This window comes from Zootoca vivipara, chromosome 2 (assembly GCF_963506605.1).
Source record: "Zootoca vivipara chromosome 2, rZooViv1.1, whole genome shotgun sequence".
NCBI classification, from domain to species: domain Eukaryota; kingdom Metazoa; phylum Chordata; class Lepidosauria; order Squamata; family Lacertidae; genus Zootoca; species Zootoca vivipara.
Genome location: NC_083277.1, coordinates 24,676,831 through 24,698,288, shown reverse-complemented (window position 1 = coordinate 24,698,288; position 21,458 = coordinate 24,676,831). Strand labels below are relative to the sequence as shown.

At 47.7% G+C, this 21,458-nt stretch overlaps 1 protein-coding gene and 1 pseudogene across 2 annotated transcripts in view; one reads left to right on the top strand and one right to left on the bottom strand.

Moving 5' to 3' along the window:
- PRICKLE2 (prickle planar cell polarity protein 2) overlaps window positions 1–14,535 on the top strand; it is a 197,413-nt gene extending 182,878 nt beyond the window's left edge. For both annotated transcript variants that reach the window (XM_060271301.1, XM_035106742.2), the window contains exon 8: window positions 8,141–14,535. In XM_060271301.1, coding sequence (XP_060127284.1) covers window positions 8,141–9,009 — 869 coding nt within the window. In that variant the 3' untranslated portion in view covers window positions 9,010–14,535. The remainder of the gene's footprint in view (window positions 1–8,140) is intronic.
- A 1,686-nt stretch (window positions 14,536–16,221) lies between these two features.
- LOC132591643 (uncharacterized protein K02A2.6-like) lies at window positions 16,222–21,235 on the bottom strand (annotated as a pseudogene).
- Window positions 21,236–21,458: the final 223 nt, after the last annotated feature.

Genomic DNA, 21,458 nt, shown 5'->3' with positions numbered 1-21,458 from the left:
TTCCTGACAAAGTCGGATGCCAAAACCCAGTATCTAGAAAATTATATTTGCAGAAACACATAGAGAGCTGCATTATCTTTCCCTCCCCGCTTTCCCCTGAACATAGTTCGCAAAGTCCATAAACTGGATTTGCAGACAGGGATGCATGTCTTGGGTTCAGGGCGAATGATGAAGAATCCGCAAATGAGTTTGTTCAGAAAGCTTGTTGGAATGGGACAAAAGACAAAAAGAACAAGTGCCAAAATAAACATTTCTGTGTTTGATTTTGAAGGCATGGGGTGTGTGGGGAGGGGGGGAGGGATTCTTTTTCTAATTGAAATAGTTTCTGAGCTCTGTCATCCTGACAGCCTAGGCGCTTCACGTTGCTGCCAGAATCAAATCCAACCCTTCAGTAATCAGAGAATCCCATGCGTCTGTTTCCGGGGGGTTAGGGGAGAGAGAGAGAGGGAGAGAGCTATAGAAAGCTGCAAAGAGGAACGTTGACCCAGTTCTGGGTATATTTCAGTACACATTCTGGGACGGGCACTTTGCTTTCTTCTGTGGGAGATCCTGTACTAACATTCGGTCCTTCCAAGTGCTGACCTCTGCGCCGCTTGACTGCAAGGACTTTTCACAGAACTGATTTTCCTCCGGAACTGCAAGGGGAGGGAGAAGACGGGAAGAGCTAATGAGCGAGCAGACTGACTGTCTGCCTTTCTTCCTGAGGAGGTCTGGTTGGTGATTAAGGTTGGAACTAGATGTTAGGAGGAAACAAGGGCCTGCCATCAAAAATGGCAACCTCATGTCAAGTTGCCTCCTCCTTCCCCCCCCATGGCGTGCAGTAATAGCAATCTGTGATGTGCCGATCCTTGTGTTGTACATTCCCTCCATCTCCAGCAGCTGGGGATGTAAGAAGGGAGCAATTTCCATTCCAGCCTGTGTTCGTCACATGCAGCGCTTTCTCCATTCCGCTGCAGTTCGGTTTCTGCCAAGCTGTTTGTCTTACGCTTGCTAATTAACATTCATCTCAGTGTAAAGGAAATGTCAGAGCTATGTAAAAAAGAAGTTATTGATTCTGCATCACTTGTGGACATAACAAAAAACAAAAAACGATGCCATCCAGCACTTGCTTGCCTGAGTTCCAACCTGACGACAGACAAACATGTGATCTGCAGCAATTTCTGCTTCCTTTTCCATTTTTACTGGAGTTCTCCCCCACCAATAGCAGCCAGTGTTGTGGAGAAGCAGGGACAAGAGGGGGCCTCTGACTATAAGGTCACACTATTTGTCCAGCCTGAGTCTCCAGATGTCGTTGGGCTGCAAATTCTATCATCACTGACCATTGGCCATGTTGCCAGGTGTTGATGGGACCCAAAGTTAGGGAAGGCTGATCTGGCCCAATATCAATAGCTGGCAACAGCACTTCAGAGCCCTTGATATATTTTCACCCCACCCACAATCCAATCCTTTTAATCAGAGATGCCAGTCATTGAACCTGGAACTTTCCTCCATGCAAGGCACATGCCCTACCAATGACTTTCATTCCTTCCTCTCCCCACATCATGCACCCCCAAACTTCAGTCCTCCAGATGTTTTGGACTACAATTCCCATCTTCCCTGACCACTGGTCCTGTTAGCTAGGGATCATGGGAGTTGTAGGCCAAAACATCTGGAGGGCCGTAGTTTGGGGATGCCTGCCCCACATCATAAGTTTCCAGGCATTTATTTTCTCACATTATACACCCTGCTTTTCATCCATCATGGATCCCAAGATGGCATGCATTTTAACCATCCAGGCCCTGAGCAGACCCAGATCCAGACCCATACCCAAACCCGCTTAGTGTCTTCAGTAATGGGGTGGCAAGACATTGCAGGGTAGAGGAGAGAAGGAAGGTGACACAGGATTGCTATGGCAGCTTGTCTGAAGAACACAAGAATTCTCAGGCTGAGGGCCAGGATTCTGTTTCCAACAGAGACCAGAGAGACCAGTGGCCATGATCTTAGTTTTTTTGATGTTGAGCTTCAGACCATATTTTGCACTCTCCTCTTTCACCTTCGTTAAAAGGTTCTTTAATTCCTCCTCACTTTCTGCCATCAAGGTTGTGTCATCTGCATATCTGAGGTTGTTGATATTTCTTCCGACAATCTTAATTCCGGTTTGGGATTCATCCAATCCAGCCTTTCGTATGATGAATTCTGCATATAAGTTAAATAAGTAGGGAGACAATATACAACCTTGTCGTACTCCTTTCCCAATTTTGAACCAATCAGTTGTTCCATATCCAGTTCTAACTGTAGCTTCTTGTCCCACATAGAGATTTCTCAGGAGACAGATGAGGTGGTCAGGCACTCCCATTTCTTTAAGAACTTGCCATAGTTTGCTGCAGTCGACACAGTCAAATGCTTTTCCATAGTCAATGAAACAGAAGTAGATGTTTTTCTGGAACTCTCTAGCTTTCTCCATAATCCAGCGCATGTTTGCAATTTGGTCTCTGGTTCCACTGCCCCTTCAAAATCCAGCTTGCACTTCTGGGAGTTCTTGGTCCACATATATGGTTCATCCATTCCAGGTTCCTATGCAATATTTTTCTTTACAGCATTGGACTTTCCTTTCGCTTCCAGGCATATCTGCTACTGAGTGACTCTTCGGCTTTGGCCCAGCCGCTTCATCAACTCTGAATCTTCTTGTACTTGTCTTCCGCTCTTCCTCAGTAGCATGTTGGACGCCTTTCGACCTGAGGGGCTCATCTTCCAGTGTCATAACTTTTATATGCCTGTTGTCTTTGTCCATGGAGTTTTCTTGCCAGGGAGTGGCTTGCCAGTTCCTGCTCCCGGTGGATCACGTTTAGTTAAAACTCTCCACTATGACCTGTCCATCTTGGGTGGCCCTGCACATCATTGCTCATAGCTTCTCTGAGTTGTTCAAACCCCTTTGCCATGACAAGGCAGTGATCCATGAAGGAGCTATTCTCTCTAGCGCCAGCTTTATGCTCAAGCTGACCTCCATTCCATGTTGCCATATTACCCTCCAGGGAGAAAGGCAAATTGCTGACTGGAACATCTCACCACAGGTTCCTCTTTCAAAGGACTAGCCTAGAAATTGCTGGCACCATCGAGCAGAGAGTTCCCCAAAGGTTCCAGACTCGTGCGAGAATTTGGCTTGGACCTGAAAACCCAAACTTCAGCTGCACGGGGCTGCCAGTTTCAGTCAGTCACTCGGTGGGATTAGTCAACTAAAGCTTTAATTGCAGAATTTGAAAGCATGCTAGTTAAGTCACATAACACACTCGCTTTGTCAAACGGATTCTGTTTATTCTCCAAAACGGGGCGGGTGGGGGGAAGGATTACCGAGTTCAGACAATGAAAACTCCCAGCTACATCAATGCTTTGTTGAAAGATTTCAGTACTGCTGATGTAACGAACAAGCTTACATGTAGCTCTTGGCTCATGTTATTATTAACAAGTAGGTGTGGTTAAAATCACAGCTGAAGAACGCCAACCGACTAGGGCAGCAGGGAATGTGTTGCTGATGTGCTGGAGTTCCTGCTCAGTGCAGGCAGAAATACTGCAAGGCAACAGGGGTTTGCAGTGGAGAGGAAACAGACAAGGATTGCTCAGCAAACAAAATAGTGCGGAGAAGGTTACTGGAAGGTAGAAATTTTGAAGCCAGTGCTCTGGCCCTCCAGATGTTGCTGGACTGCAATTCCCATTGGCCATGGGCCATGTCGGCTCTGGCTAATGGAAGAGTCACATGTTCCCCATCCCTGCCCTAAATAATGAATGCTAGCCAGCATGTTATCTCATAGAGAGAAACTGTCACCTTATTTCAGGATCCTCAGGGGGAAAGGGCTTTTTTTTATTATCGAGATGTTGCAGCATGTAATATATGCGAATTTAATCAGTTAAAAGCCAAACAGTTAATCAGCTAAAAGATCTTGGTTGACAGCCCTGCGATTTATGACCAAAACAATGCCTAATTAATATTTATGCAGCTATTTCAAAGTGAAAAGGTCTTTTTGGATCGTTTCTCGAACACCGTTTCCTGCTTTTTAAAGGGATTGGCCTTTTTCAAGGGAGAACTTGTCTGTGCAACAGAACATTTCTTCTTCATGGCTTCAGCTCTGCTAATGTTATGTGGATGGCTCACCTCAACGTAAGGCCACATCCTTACATTTAAAGCACCACTGTACCACATGAGCAGTCATGGCTTTCCCACAAAGCATTCTGGGAACTGTAGTTTGTTAATAATGCGGAGAGTTGTTAGGAAACCCCCATTCTTCTCATAGTGCTACATTTTTTCAGAGTGGTTTAACAATATATCCATTTTCCCAGGGGACTCTGGGAATTACAGCGTTGTGAGGGGAATAAACTAAACTACGGTCCCAGGATGCTTTGGGTGAAGCCATGATTGTTAAAGTGGTTTAATAATGCTTTGAATATATGGTGCTGATGTGGCCTAGTAGTCCCACATATAGGAGCTCACCCGATTCTTGTAAAAGCCTATCTAGAAGCACAAAATGTGAGTCAGAAGCGGCTCTATCTGGTCCTGACAACGTCCCCAAGTGGTGCTTAATCACCATATACTCCCACAGTACCAATTTGCCACTATAGTACTATTTTTCACCACCAACATTTTGTGTGTGGTGGCAGCAGGACCTCCCTAATATCGGTATCAAAGGATCTCCCTAATACAGTATCAAAGAATCACAGCAAACACCTACTGGGTTCTACAGCTTCAAAAACAGGAAGTTAAAAAGTTGTCCCCAACCCTTTCTTCCTTCTTCCCTTGCCACAAAGCAATTCCTCCAAGACCTGTAGGATGAATTCCTATTCCACAAGGGCTATCGGTTGAGAAATGGAAGCCGGGAAATGTGGGATCAAGCCAAGGTCACCCACTGGCTACGCAAGTGAACAGAGGTTTGATCTCACATCTTTCAGATGGCAGCCCGTTAGGTATTTAATAGGCCAGACCTGTGATTACTGTTTGGCATTTTCACGTTTATCGCCGCAAGTATTGCACAAACATTGCTAGAGTGGATCATGCCTTGTCCTTCGCGTGCCTGTGCACTACTGCCCTCTCCTGGACAGGAACATAACTGCTCCTCTTCATATCACACAGACATTATACAAAAGGCCTCTTTTCAACTTCCAGTTTCCATGGTGAAATATCCGAATATGCTATGGACTTGTACTTGTGCCTGTTCTCAGGTCAGGCACGCATTATGGCAAGAATTTTGCAGTGGATCTTCATGCTCCAAATGACTTGCAATTAGGTTTGGGGGGGGGGCATGAATCCTTCCTATGGTACAAATATAGAACAAATATATAAAGGTCAAGTCTTTTGCTGTAAAATGAACAGATAGCTAAATACTGCCCAACATATTGGGATCTAAGGCTGATTTAGTCAATATCTCCAATAACCCCAAATGTGCTGATATTACCATTCTCAAATCCATCACACAGTCATACACCCAGTAACCTTTCAAAGCCATTCATTCAGACTTTGCTGCTGTAGCCAAGAACAAGTTTCATCACAGTAGTTGAAGGGGGGGGCTAGCAATTCAGAGGCTTCTGAAACCTGTGCTTTCTTCTCAAGCAGATTTTCAAGCTTGTCTTCCAAAGCATGAGAGCTGCAAACCATAGAAAGTTTGAAAGAGAGAATCTGACAAACTTGACCAAACTGTGGACTTACAGAAAATATATTGGAGGCTGATTGCATCACATAGACCATATGACACACCCACACACGTGTTCGAGAAGCTTCCTATTTCTATTTTCCATCATGAGTCACCAGACAGCTCTGGTTGCTTTTATAAAGTGAACACTGCACACTTAAAATGGATTAGATCAGGGGTCCCCAAACTAAGGCCCAGGGGCCGGATGCGGCCCAATCGCCTTCTAAATCCGGCCCGCGGATGGTTCGGGAATCAGCGTGTTTTTACATGAGTAGACTGTGTCCTTTTATTTAAAATGCATCTCTGGGTTATTTGTGGGGCCTGCCTGGTGTTTTTGCACGAATGAAATGTGTCCTTTTATTTTAAAAGCATCTCTGGGTTATTTGTGGGGCATGGGAATTCGTTCATATTTTTTTTCAAAATATAGTCCGGCCCCCCACAAGGTCTGAGGGACTGTGGACTGGCCCACAGCTGAAAAAGTTTGCTGATCCCTGGATTAGATGGTTTGAAATTCCAACAGGATCCTATATTTTTAATCCTTAAGATGAATTATGCAGATACAGTGGTACCTCTGGTTAAGAACTTAATTCGTTCTGGAGGTCCGTTCTTATTCTGAAGCACCACTTTAGCTAATGGGGCCTCCTGCTGCCGCTGCGCCGCCAGAGCACGATTTCTGTCCTCATCCTGAAGCAAAGTTCTTAATCCGAGGTACTATTTCTGGGTTAGCAGAGTCTGTAACCTGAAGCGTTTGTAACTCGAGTGACAACAAAGGATCCAGGAGTACTCCCAAGCTAAAAACCTGCTCCTTCAGAAGAAGTGTCACCCCATCAAGAGCAGGCAATCTCCCACCCATCCAGTCTAGGGAATTGCCCACTAACACTAACACAGTCTAGGGAATTGCCCACTAACACTGTCTCAGCCTTATCAGTTTCTTGGCTCTCATCTAGTCCATTGCCGAGGCAAGACCCTGGTCCAGCACTTCCACTGCCTCACCTGCAGATGTAAAAAGAAAAGAAAGTAGAGCTCGGTGTCAAGCATATTGCTGGCAACGTACTCCAAAACTCCAGACAACCCCACTTAGCGGTTTTGTGTAAATGTTAAACAGCATAGTTATGTTTACATAAAAGTTAGATATTTTAAGTTAAGAATTTTCTAGTATGATGGTAGATTTGGGCTTGTGGTAACTGTTGTCAGGGCTGTTTCTGTTTGGATGATGCAAAATTCAACTGAGTGAATGAAGGAACGAATTATCAATAGCTTTCGATTACTCATTCTGATGAATAAGGAGCATTCTGATGAATAAGGAGACGTGTTGGTAATTTTTAGTATAATGTTGCTGTCCGTTCCAAAAGTTATTTATCTGCGGCATAGTTATTTGGGAAGGAAGAATCTCATTCGTATTTTGAATTTTCAGATTGCTGCCAAAAATTCATTTTGGTTTTAGCGTCTCCAAGTATGGCCTGAATAATGCGTACTAGTTGGGGGGAAATGCATGAAAATGCAAACAGAAAGCAATAGCAAATAAACATTTAAATACAGCCATGGTAAGAGCAGCCAATGAGATGGAACAGAGACTGCCATTGCTGATGGGTGTCTGAGGAGGAGGAGGAGGGTTCCTTTGCCCTTTCCAGCAGCTGTCTAAGGCAGCAATGGCATCCATAGCTGCCAAGTCTCCCGTATTCCCCGGGAAACCCCCGTTTTCCCAGCCGTTTCCCACTGGCAGCCCAGATTTTTTTAAAAAAACCCGTAAATCCCCCAGATTCTTACTGGCCCGGGGAGGCTCCTTCCGCGCATGTCTGGAGTCTCTGGGCATGCGCAGAAGCGATTTCTGGCGCTGCAGCCATTTTGGAAATGGGAAGAGCATGCGTAGAAGCGACTTCCAGTGCTGCTCTGCCCAGTTCCAAAATGGCCGCAGCACGACTTCCGGTGCCGATCCCGGATTATTCAATCTGGGAGTTGGCACCTATGATGGCATCAAGGGATTGGCACAAAGTGCAGACTACCTAAATACACCTCCTTTGATGGAGCTCAATGGGGACAGTCGCCTAATAGCCCCTGTCCCATCATACCAGTCCCCGTCCTTTGTACCGTCTAAGTCAGGGGTCCCCAAACTAAGGCCCAGGGGCTGGATGCGACCCAATCGCCTTCTAAATCCAGCCCACGGACGGTCTAGGAATCAGCATGTTTTTACATGAGTAGAATGTGTCCTTTTATTTAAAATGCATCTCTGGGTTATTTATGGGTCATAGGAATTTGTTCATATTTCCCCCAAAAAAATATAGTCCGGCCCCCCACAAGGTCTGAGGGACAGTGGACTAGCCCCCTGCTGAAAAAGTTTGCTGGCCCCTGGTCTAAGTAATGAAAAACTCTCAGTAATGTATTACATACACACAATGCACGCTATTGCAGTCTAATACCACTGGAGAAATGAACAGAAATCACAGCCTTTAATTCTTTTTCTTCCCCCTCCTCCTTGTTTCCAAAAGGACTCTCTGCGGATGGTGGGGCCAAGCGGCAAGAGCATCTCTCTCGATTTTCCATGCCTGATCTAAGCAAAGATTCTGGGATGAATGTCTCAGAGAAGCTGAGCAACATGGGGACCCTGAATTCCTCTGTCCAGTTCAGGAGTGCCGAGTCTGTTCGGAGCCTACTCTCCGCTCAACAGTACCAAGATATGGAAGCCAACCTGCACGACCTCACTAACCCCATTGGGTACAGGGACACACCATCCCGTGGAAGGATGCACCAGAGCTTTGACTATGATGGTGGGATGCCAGGGAACAAGCTGGCTGGGCAAGAAGGTGCCCGGCATCCCCCCATGAGCGAGCGCACTCCGAGACGAACTAACCTCCGAGATGACGACCGGCGGTATCGCCCCCACAGGCCGCGGCGGTCAAGGCGCTCCCGCTCAGATAACGCCCTTCACCTCGCCAGCGAGCAGAGCTACAAGTTGAAAGAAAGGCCCTCTCTGCGAGCCAGGGAAGACTACGATCAGTTCTTGCAGCAGAGAAGTTGCCGAGAGACCGCAGAGCAGGGCGCACGAAGAAATCTGTATGGCCAGTGTCCAAGGACCGTGTCTGACCTTGCTTTGCAGAACCACTTTAGCGAGAGGTGGGGACCCTACTTTGCTGAATACGACTGGTGCTCGACCTGCTCCTCCTCCTCCGAATCTGACAACGAAGGCTACTTCCTTGGGGAACCAATCCCGCAACCCAGCCGCCTCCAGTACGTCACCGGCGAAGAGCTCCTTCACAAATACGGCTCCTACAGCATGCCTAAGTCTTCCACGCTAGGTGGTCGAGGACAGTTACACAGCCGGAAAAGGCAAAAGAGCAAAAACTGCATCATAGCATAACCACGTTGCCCAAGCACAGTGTTGGAGAATGTAACTACTTCATCAACTTGCACTGTTGTAGGTCTTAAAAGTGCTTTTTATTGTAACGGAAATACCTGGCGAGCGGGGAGCTGTAAGAAGGAGGTCATAGACAAGGGTCTATAAATAGTCATAATCGTTGGCATGGTGAATATGTTTTGCACATTTTATTTTGGGCATGGAGGGAGGGATAAAATTTATTTTAGCATGTAATCGTCACAAATTTACCTCCTTCCCACAAGTAGCTGCCACCCACTTAATACACAGTTCACCCTCATCTTTTAAGTTGCCATTGTTTTCTATAACCAGCAGTTAGCTTCTAGTTAATTTTTTTTCTCTCTCTCTTCTCTCTCTTGTTTTTCATTTTCATCACCTGCTTTTGGCCATTCTCCTGCCAGATTGTGTAAGTTATTTCCATTATTGTTCTGTAAATGCAAAGAAAATGAGAGTTTGGAGAAAAATATTTTTGTATTTTGTAATATCAGAGGAATTTCTGTATCTTAGGAGTCCCTGGGAAACTCGTGTGTATCCATCATGCTTTTCAGCTAGAGCTAAACGAACAGAGCTTCAGAACCCTTTATCTTTTGCCATCAGATTTTTTTTTCTGGATCAGCAAGGCTTTCCTTTCTGCACCTGCTTTAAAAGCAAAAGAGCCTCTTCTAAATACATTAGCTCTTGCGGAGGCCTACTGGGTTGCTTTTAAAAAATAGTAATAATAATAATGATAATAATAATCTACTAACACTTGCATTTTATGTTATTCTGTAAAACAAATACAGGCGTCTGTTACCGAAACAAAATAAAAAAAAATATGTTGCTGTTTTTCCAACTACATTTAAGAAAAACCCATAACCACCAAATGTTTGGAAAAGAACCCAGGTCTAAGAAGGAAGTTTACATCTATTTGGAGAGGGCTGGAGTCGCTAAAAAAAAAATTCAGCTACTTTTGGGAGGATAGACCGAAACAGTTGTAAATGGTGCAGTTGTGTGGTGTCAGCATGAAGTTGTTTTGAGTATAGAATTGTTTTCTGGTGCTCTAGTTTCCTGGCATATGTAAACTGCTGTTCATTACCAAGAGGTATCTTCAACACTGCCTTCTTCTGAAATTCATAATGAAACGAATACATCCTAATCATGTCAGACGTAAAGCCTACCCTTGGGAGATAAACACTTCAAACCCATTACGAAGGCAGTTTGAAAGGCCTATCCTCAGGGTAGAATGGAGTCCATTCTTTGGAAGTAGAACAAAGCAACAACCGCTTCAACATGGTAGTTATATACATAGGGCTCAAAGTGTATTGTGTGCTATGGTGGATGTGATTTTTTTCTCTGTATGCTTTAAACAATTGGGAGATTGACACCCAGACGTGTTCTATATTGTTTTCAGATGAGACAGCGGGAAAGAAGGAAATTCTTTTTTTCTTCCCCCCCCCCTTTTGGTTGTTGTACTTTTTACTATAGGGCTGTAAAACGGGTTTCAGTAGACCCCCCAGCTAAATAGGATCTTGCCAGCTTACAACACCTGTGGAGAACTGGATGGCTCTGTTAGAACAAGAGTCAATGGGATGGCAAAACCCAAATTGGTGTGAGTGGAATGGGGCAGACAAGCAAGCAGACAGGGGTGGGAGCCCTGACTCTCCAGCTGGACCTAAGAAATCGGGTCTTTGGGCTTGCTCCAGCTCCACTGTAGAACAGGCCTTGGATCAATGTACTTGTAATGCTGAGGGAACAGATGGCCTTGCCTATTGGAAAGCAGTGACTTGGAAGGAAATCTCAGATGCGGATGTATCCATAGCACAGCTAAGAATCTTTCTGTTGTGCATAAGGAGAATGTGATAATTATGGTTTTTTTTTCCAAAAAAAAATAAAGAAAGAAAACGAAAGAAGGTGATGTATAAAAAGAAAGACTTTCTTGGCTTCGGTGATTGAACATATTGGCCCAAACTGAAAATATATTGGTGTTTTTTTTTTACAGGAGATTCTATTCGCTGTCATCTCATTAGGGGGTATATATTTATTTCCTTTTGACTCATTTTATGCTTAGTGGAATAGAATCCACAGTGTCTATTCTGATGTGCCCCATTAACAGCTCACAAGAACACAGTTCCCAATGCATTTCAATGCAGCTTAAGCACACAAAGCTGTCCATGACATATAAGAGGGCAAGGGAACTTGTGTGGGCTGCAGGTTCACCCCATAACCCCTGGATCTTGGGAATGCCCGTACGGTCTGCAATAAACATTTGACTTACACTCACAGGTGGACACATGCTGCAATTTCCCATTTCGTCTATCACACATTGTTGACTAGCCATGGTTTGTACAAACTGACACTTCCTGTGTTGTTTTTTTCACTTCTTGGGCAGAACCACGATGACCATGCTAACAACATTAAATGGATTAGAAATGGTAGACATAAACGGGAAATTTAGAGGGGGGGAAAACCTAGATATGGTTTACTAACTGTATGAGCATGATTCATTTATGCCAGGGTGGACCCTGTGGCCCTACAGACATTGGTGGACCCCCAGGTCTCATTTTCCCTGACCCTTGGGCATCCTGGCTGAGGCTGAAAAGGGTTGGCAGTCCAATGACACCTGAAGAACCACCCCTGATTTATGCCCTGGTCAAATCAGTTCTTAAGTTTGCATTAAGGCATCAAAAAGTTGGCATATTACATATTAGGCCCAAAGCAACTATTGTGACTGAACCTCCTGGAAAGCAATGATACTAGTACAGTGGTACCTCTACTTATGAATTTAATGCGTTCCGAATGCACATTTGTAAGTCGAAAAAAATTGTAAGTCGAATCCCATAGGAATTCATTGGGAGAAAAAATTCGTAAGTAGAAGCAACCCTATCTAAAAATTCGTAAGTAGAAAAAATCCTATCTAAACCACATCCAAGATGGCGGATGGAGCTCCATTCGTAAGTAGAGTTATTCGTAAGTAGAGGTACCACTGTACTAGTGCTACTACTATTAGCACTAAATTTTATTTATGAAACATTTTATATGAAAAATGCAGCCTGCATTGAACAGTACTACAAGTACATACCCTAACTACGTTTTATGCATTCGTTTTTTAAATGACCATTTTAATAATAAGATCTTTAAAAATGCAGTTTATCAAGGTGTGACTCAATCAGACATGATTTGAGGATTGCTGTCTATAAAGCTGCAATTTTCAGCCCGCTTACCTGGGAGCAAACCCGTTTAACTCAACAGGACTTGCTTCTGAGTAAACATGCATAGCATTAGGCTGTAAATCCCTTAGATGTCTTTAATGTGCAGTTTTCAGATAACCAAAGGAATGGTTTGTATTTTGGAGGGAGTTGCATTTGCATAATACCTTTATCGGTAGTCCATAATTGCCAATAATTACATATAATTACTCCATGAAATTACATACAGATTGTTAATTGGGGACAGATCGTTAACTGGTGTTAATCAGCATATTCCAGGGAGGTGTAAAGATTCATGGCGATGCATCAAGGAGAGGGAAAACACGCATGTGCTGAATTTGACAACCGTCACTCTCTGGTGCACTGGTGAAATCCCCCAAATACCAAATGTAAGCCTGTGATTCCACCCTTAACTTCATAAAAATTTCTATAGCAATTTTAGAGGTTAATGGTGTCAGTCAAAGAAAGAAGGAAGTAGCCAAGAGTTGGCAACATGTTGAATCCTTTATCTGTCCAAAGAACAGATTAAGATGTGCGAGTTGGCAAGTGGAAACAATTTACTAATGCCATGGGTACCTCAACACCAAATACTATTGCGTGGACAAAGGCTACATATAGTCTTAATATTCCATGAAGCCAGGCTAAACCAACAGCTCAATTCTGCACATGCCTCTTGAGAAGTAAGTCTTACTGAGTTTCAACAGGACCTACTACCAGATAAGCATATAGTGCAGCCTACCAAACACAATAAGACTTCCAAGTAATGATGCCACGGTTGGTCAACAAGATGTATAAAGCTGCTTATATGAAGCCCAAACAGGCTGGCTGGTCAAGTGAATTCAGAAGGCCAGGGCAGCTACCTTTGACAGGGCAAGTCAGTCCCAGAGTGTGTGCCAGCTGTGTGCCATTATCATTTCCCAACTGAGCTTGTGTCCAAGTCACCTTATCAGAAAACCACCTAAATGAGTGTTTCTCTCCCCACTCTATGTGTGTGTGTGTGTGTGTATAAATCCTGCACACATTATCCATCTACACATACCATCTTTCCTGCTCCTATTAGACGCAATTGGCTGTTGCCATGAGATCAAGTCCACATAAGTCCATTGATTAGAAGCATGGGGAAGACAATGTGAATGGAAGAAGAAGCCTTTACACCATCCTTGCTATCCTTGTACCTGGCTTCTCCCCTGGTGCTTGAGTGGATATTTGCCTGGAGGATGAACCCGGCCATAGACAGGTCTAATGAATTCCTCCAGGCTTATGATAAATACAGATAAATACCTCGGTTTACAAACACAATTGGTTCTGGAAGTCTGTACTTAACCTGAAGCGAACTTTCCCATTGAAAATAATGGAAAGTGGATTAATCCGTTCCAGACGGCCCATAGAGTACTTAACCTGAAGCGTACTTAACCTGAAGCGAGCTTTCCCATTGAAAGTAATGGAAAGTGGATTAATCCGTTCCAGACGGGTCTGCGGAGTACTCAACCTGAAGTGTACTTAACCCAAGGTATGAGTGTAATTGGTTCCAGAAGTCCGTACTTAACCTGAAGCGAACTTTCCCATTGAAAGTAATGGAAAGTGGATTAATCCGTTCCAGACGGTCCTTAGAGTACTTAACCTAAAGCGTACTTAACCTGAAGCGAGCTTTCCCATTGAAAGTAATGGAAAGTGGATTAATTTGTTCCAGATGGGTCCGTGGAGTACTTAAACTGAAAATACTCAAACCGAGGCGTACGTAAACCCAGGTATGACTGTACTACAGATGAATCACTGGTGTTAATGAATTGGATCCCAAACAAGTGGAAGCTAAAGCAAACCACACCCACATTTTGGGGCCATCTGTACTCTACAGAGAAAACTGAGGGTTGGCTCCTGTTACAAAGGCTGCGATCAAAGCAAGACGAAAGCAAGGACACCTAGACATGCTTTTATTGCAAGAAGTCCATCAATGGAAAGGGTTTGCAGAAAAAGAATTCTAAGGCAGCAGGGGCTTGGAGAGAGCAATTTAGTGCACTTGGGTCATCAAAATGCAGGGAGTTGTGATAATCGGAGCTAAGAAAATGACTGTATGTCATAAGAGAAGAAAGTCCCTTGGTGGCAGGCAGGTATTGTAATAGGCAGTTTGTAAGGAGAGCCGATGCAAGTAGATAAATAGGAACCGCTACAGCGGGAAGGTAAACGGCGTTTCCATGTGCTGCTCTGGTTTGCCAGAAGCGGCTTTGTCATGCTGGCCACATGACCTGGAAGCTATACGCCGGCTCCCTCAGCCAATAATGTGAGATGAGCGCACAACCCCAGAGTCGGTCACGACTGGACCTAATGGTCAGGGGTCCCTTTACCTTTTAAGGAGAGCCGATAACAGTAGCCTTTGTATACTTGTCCAATAAGGCTCTGTCTTATTTTCTCAGGGAAACGCTTAACAAAGTAGAGAACTTCAAACAAGGGTGGTAGTCCCTAGAAGTGGAGACTTAAATGACACAAAGGACACTAACACGGGCACAAGAAAGAGGGGTAGGATAGTCCAGGCACAGGTTCCCTCTAAAATAGCCAAAGTTATTGCAGATTGTGGTCTTGTTAACAGAGAATAATAGAATGGTAGAGTTGGAAAGGACCCAAGGGCCATCTTGTCCTACAATGCAGGAATCTCAGCTAAAGCACCCATGACAGATGACCATCCAACCTCTGCTTCCCGAGGAAGACCATTCCACTGTCAAACAGCTCTTGGTGAGGGTGCATATACCTGGGTGTTTCAGAATGGTTTAGTTGAGATTCCTGCATTGCAGGGGGTTGGGCTAGATGACCCTCGGGGGGGTCCCTTCTAACTCAATGATGCTATGATTTGCAAGTCCGTTCACTGCCAGGCTTGCTCTTAAGAGCCTATTCATCTGAAAGATGCAGTAACATAGTTCAGCAGGGTGTGTGCCCACAAAGGGGGCTGCAGAATTGGAAAGATGAAATGTGGGGTGCTCTGTGCGCCACGGAGATTCCGTGTTCCACAAAAAGAAAGCTGCAACTCCTTAACGTTAGCCGTTGCTCCACCGTGGAGTCTTGGGACAGAGCGACGGCCATCTGTGAAGTCGCCAGAAGAAAGCTGTGTGTGGCACCAAACCCAGGGGCTCTTTCCTCCTCGTCTATATGACAGCTGTTTCCATTTTGAGGGCCTCGGAGGAACATCTGCAAGAAATCAAGTGCAGGACTCCATGCTGCAGCAATATGCCAAATTCCAGCGTGCAAGTTCTTAGCCGGTTTGTGTGTGAGCCTCTCTCTTAAGTTCTTGAAAACTGGGCTGTGTCAAAATGCACCTAACCCTGTTTGGATCATCTGATCTACATCTGTATCTTTTTAGCAGTATTTTTTTTATTTTTAAAAAAATGCAATTCAGCCTTTCCAGCCCTTCCAAGGATCGGAGCAATGAGCACTTTTTGTTGGGGAAGAAGAAAGCTGCCTCAATTAGTTGTGCAAAATCTTGGCTGCTGGCTGCCAGCATCGACGAATCAACTAACAGTTGCCCTGCATGAAAATGGCAAGATCTGGATTTAAATGGAAATATGTGGGGCGGGCCTGTACGAAAAGGCAATCTGGAAGAGCTCTTCTATTGGTTCGTGTGATCTGGAGATGAACCCTTGAATTCCACTGAGATAAAACACATTATCTAAGAGCATAAATACATAAGAAGAGACTGGCAGTCTGGCATCCTGCTCTCACTCTGGCCAACCAAATGTTTTTAGGGAAGCTCAAACACAGGACCTGCACCCCATAGCATTCTCCCTACTTGGAAGTCCCAGCAGCTGCCATTCCTGTACCTCCACTGCCTCCCGCTTGAAAACACAGGAGATGAGAGTGCTCTTGTGCTCAGGTCCTGTATCTGGTTAGCCCCTGTGAGAACAGGATGCCAGACGAGATGGGTCACTGGCCTGATCCAGCAGGCTTTTCTTATGTTCAGGAACAGATTCCTAAAAATAGAGACCGCTCCTGGTAAATTGGAACAGTCGGAACACACGGCTAAGCCTTATCTGCAGGTTCCTCTTCCAAAAATTGGAGAGTGATTGCTATAAAATAACACATACACACATCAAAAGCAGAATAAGAGCCCCATCACTTTCAGTAGGAAATATGTCAAGGCCTGCTTGTCTAGCGTCCACTTCATTCCTTCCAACATGCCTCCCCCTCCCTCTTGTTTGGGTATTGCCCCCACATTCGCAGAAGAGGTAAAAGGTAAAGGACCCCTGGATGGTTAGGTCCAGTCAAAGGCAACTATGGAGTTGCGGCACTCATCTCGCTTTCAGACAGGGAGCCAGCGTTTGTCCACAGACAGCTTTCCGGGTCATGTGGGCAGCATGGCTAAACTGCTTCGGGCACAGCAGGACACCGTGATGAGTGCCAGAGTGCACGGAAACGACGTTTACCTACCCACTGCAGTGGTACCTATTTATCTACATGCATAGGTGTGCTTTCGAACTGCTAGGTTGGCAGGAGCTGGGACAGAGCAACGGGAGCTCACCCCGTCAACAGATTCAAACTGCCGGCCTTCGGATCGGTACGCCCCAGAGGCTCAGTGGTTTAGACCCCAGCGGCGCCCGCTGCGTGAGTAAAAAAGCTCACAGGGGTTAAGCCGGGATCATTTCCATGATTCAAAATTGAAATATACTCGGAGTCGAGAGTGAATTTCATGCTCTTTATTCAGCTCATAGTCATCAAGGAGGAGAAGAGAAGACGAATGGCTCTTTTCCCAAAACCATCTGCTTATATACATTATTTACACAATGGGCCTTGCGTGATTGGCTACTTCAGTGCTACACCTGTGGGCCAATTATATTGTGGATTGACTTCTGCCTGCAGCCTGATTGGCTGCTCCTACAGGCCAATCAGGTAGCAGATTCACTTCTGCCAGCCGCCTGATTGGCTGCTCCAGCAGGCCAATCAGGTTGCGGATTCACTTCCACCTGGAGTTGGATTGGGTAGCTCCCGCTGATTCTGAATCCTATTGTTCTAGGATTCAGCTCAGTACATAACACCCCTCCCCTCTAAGTTCCAGTCCTGCCCGGGAAGTTGCATTCGTAGTCCCCAAGGTTTGCTGGCCGCCTCCGTGTGCGTTGTGGCCTGGGGTGTTCCTTGGTCAGGGGTTCTGGTTCTGGCTCGTGTTCCGAGGCTGCTGGCTGTGCCGGGGCTGTCTGGTCTGGCGCCACTGAACCACTAGGTTGTAGCTCTGGTTCCGGTGTCCTTCTAGCCTCGGGGCGCCCCTCTGTGCCTACTGCTTCTGCTTCCCCTGCCCACCCCTCTCGCTCTACAGGCCTCACTGCCCTGCTGTCCCCTTGGGACCCCTCTGTCCCGCTCTCCTCCCGGGTTCCTCCTGGGAATCGTCGCCGTAGCTGGTCGCAGTGGCGGCGCCAACATTGCCCCCCTTCCGTTAGTACCTCGTACGACACGGGACCGGTCACCTTGGTGACTGTGGCGGGTACCCATGCTGGGCCTGCCCCAAAATTCTTTGCATACACTGGGTCCTGGGCCACAAATGTCCGGGGGTTCCTGCCTTTCCCCACCACTACCTCATCCTGAGCTCTGTCGGGGTGAAGTCGGTCCAGTCTAGTTGCAAGGCGCCGGCCCATTAGTAATTCAGCTGGGCTCCGGCCCGTCGTTGTGCTTGGGGTGCTGTGCTGTGCTAGAAGAAATGCGGCAAGGCGGTATTCCCAGTCCCCTTGTGTCATGCGGCGGAGGCTGTCCTTGGTGGTCCGCACCATGCGCTCCGCTTGGCCATTGGTGGCAGGGTGGAATGGTGCTGAGCGGATGTGGCGGATGGCGTTCTGCGCTGTGAAGGTCTGGAACTCCTCTGACGTGAATGCGGTTCCATTGTCCGAGACGAGGGTGTCAGGGAGCCCGTGGGTCGCAAACAGCTTACGTAGTACCCGGATGGCTGCCGCCGTAGAAGTGGATGGTACCAGTGCGACCTCCAGCCATTTGGTGTAGGAATCCACCACTATGAAGAATGTTTTTCCCTGGAAGGGGCCAGCGAAGTCCACGTGCAAGCGTGACCATGGATGTCGGGCGGACTCCCAGGGCTGGACTGGGGCCCTTGGGGGATCCGGGCGGGATTCTTGGCAGGTCTGGCAGTGTTGGACCCAGGCCTCTATCTCTCTGTCAATCCCCGGCCACCACACATAACTCCTGGCAAGGGCCTTCATCCTCACTACCCCTGGGTGTGTCTCGTGTAGGGCTGTGAGGACCCTTTTGCGGAGGGGCTGGGGAACAACAACCCTGCTTCCCCATAACAGGCACCCCTTGTGGGCCGACAGTTCATGTTTGCGGTTTGTGTAGCCAGCGAATTCTGGCCCGGGGCTGCTGCTGGGCCATCCTCGCCACACCCAGTCCAGGACCCGGGAGATGACCCTATCTTTTGTGGAATGGTGCGCAACTTCTTGTGCCTGAATGGGTCGGTCGGGAAGCAGCTCCAGGGTCATAACCTCTTGTGCAGGCGCTGGGTCGGGGCCTGTTTCTGGTAGTGGTAGCCTGCTGAGGGCGTCTGCGTGGCCCATCGCCTTCCCAGGGCGGTGGATTAGTGCATACTGGTAGCCGGCAAGGAAAATTGACCACCTGAGGACACGTGGAGACAACACTTGGGGGGGTCTGCTTCTCAGGGGCAAACAGGCCAAGCAACGGCTTGTGGTCAGTCACTATGGTAAAGGGCCGCCCGTACAAGAAATCATGGAATTTTTTTACGCCCTTCACGATTGCCAGACCCTCCTTGTCAATCTGTGAGTAGTTTCGTTCGGCTGCAGCAAGCGTCTGGGAGAAGTATGCCACCGGCACCTCTCTTCCATCCGGGAGTTGGTGTCCCAGGACAGCGCCGATGCCATAGGGAGAGGCGTCGCATGCCAGCACCACTGGCAGCCTCTCGTCGAAGTGTGCTAAGACCGAGTTCGAGACGAGCAAGTCCTTGACTGCCTGGAATGCAGCCCTTTGTCGCTGGCCCCACACCCAAGGGGCCCTTTTATCTAGGAGTCTGTGTAGGGGATCCGCTACCGCTGCCTTATGGGGAAGGAAGGCATGGTAAAAGTTCAATAGTCCCAAGAATGACTGAAGTTCGGGCTTACTCTTGGGCGCTGGGGCCTCACAAATGGCCCGTACCTTGTCACCGGTTGGATGGACCCCTTCTGCGTCCACCTTAAATCCCAGAAAGTCCACCTGCGGCACTCCCAGTAAACACTTTTCCCGCTTCACCTTGAGGCCCGCCGTCTGGAAACGGTGCAGGACGGAGCGGAGGCGGTCCTCAAATTCCTCTGGTGTGGGCCCGGCGATCAGTACATCATCGAAGAAGGGGGTGACGCCAGGAATCCCTTTAAGGAGAGAGTCCATTAGATTCTGGAATATGCCTGGTGCCACGCTAACGCCAAATTGCAGCCGCTTTACTCTGAATGCCCCTCTGTGCGTCACAATCGTCTGAGCCTCTGCTGTGGCTTCGTCCACAGGCAACTGTTGATACGCTTGGGCCAAGTCCAGTTTGCCAAAGATTTTTGACCCAGCCAGGGTGGCGAGGACATGGCTGACCACTGGCACTGGGTATGCATGGGCCGTGAGAGCCTTGTTTATGGTGCATTTGTAGTCTGCACAGATGCGGACCGAACCGTTAGGCTTGACGGGTGTGACAATTGGAGTTTCCCAGGGGGCGTTGGGCACCGGCTCCAGCACTCCTTGCTCCACGAGCCGGTCCAATTCCTCGTCTATGCGGGGTTTCAGGGCGAACGGGACCCGGCGGGCCTTGTGTCTGATGGGTCGTACAGCGGGGTCTAGCTGTAGGGCAATGGGGGGTCCTGTATATCGTCCCAATGCCCCATCGAAAACCCCTGGAAACTCTTTGCATATGGCGTCCACGTCCACTTGTAAGCTAGTGCGGTTCACCCCGGTAACGGCTAGCCCCAGAGGTCCAAACCATGCCAGTCCCAGTAAGCTAACGTAGGGGCCCTTAACTACCAGCAAGTCCAATTGTTGCTTTCGCCCTCGATATTGCACCCTGAAGGTCCCCACCCCCATAGTAGGGACCTTACGTTTCTGGAAGTCCCGGAGGGTGAATGGGGCCGGCCTTAGTTTGGGACCCCCATTAGGGCACAGTTCCCTTAATGTTCGGGCCGAGATTATGGATAGAGTTGAACCCGTGTCCAGCTCCATGCGGCATGGGGCTCCCTCTATCTGTACCTCTATATAAATTTTCTCTGTGCTGGGATGGGGCAACTGGAATACCTGGTAGTCCGTGATCTCCGTTGAGTTGCCTTGGTGCATGGTGCCGTGTGACCTGGGGCTCCTGGGTCGGTCATCTGATGCTTGTCGACGGGTGAGTCGAGCCCGACACACCCAGGCGATGTGTCCCAATTTTCTGCACTGCCTGCACTCTGCGTTGCGGAAACGACAGGTCCTCCTCTCGTGGTTCTCCCCGCAGCTTGCACAGTTCCCTCCTTCTCGTCGAGGCTGCTGTGGTGTGTGTGCTGCTTGAGTGCGCCGCTGTACTCGGTGTACTTCCTCCCTGTCAGATTCGGATTCGTCGGTGAGGTCTTCGTGGTAGACCCTCGGTTGGGATGGCGGGGCCGGTCGTGCCTCTTGCGTTGACCTCTCGGCGGCTTCGGTTGCCAGGGCTTCCTCCAGAGCAATCTGGAACGTGAGGTCTTTTCTGGCGTAGAGGCGTCGTTGCAACATCTCGTCCCTCAGGCCACCGACGAGGCGGTCACGAAGCATGTTCTCCAACTCTGAGAAGTTGCATAACCGGGCGGCTTGGCGGAGGGAGGTCACAAACCCAGTTATGGTTTCCCTCGGGGCTTGCCGCTTTGCGTAGAAGGCATTTCGGCAAGCTACCACCGAGGGCTGTGGTGAGAAGTGCTCCTTCAGCCGTTCCATTATCGTTTTGTAAGAGACGGTAGCGACATCTCTAGGTGCAAGGAGAGCCCGGGCGATTTCAAACGTCTCCTCTCCACAGACGCTGAAGAATGTCGCCCTCTTCATGGCATCGTTGGTGACTTCTTTCGCTTGCAGGAGGAAGTTGAAACAGGCGGTGTACCCTTCCCAGTCTCCTGATGCTGGTTTGAATGGCGAGAAGCTGCTGTCGGTTGCCATTCTGGGTTCCTTGGGTCCTGGAGCTGAAGCCTGGATGCACGGTGCGATGCAGCGGTGCAGCAGGTGGCGGTGCTGCGGTGCAGTGCGTGGTGGCGGTCAGCTCAGCAGGATCCCACCTTCGTCGCCAGTGAAATATGCTCGGAGTCGAGA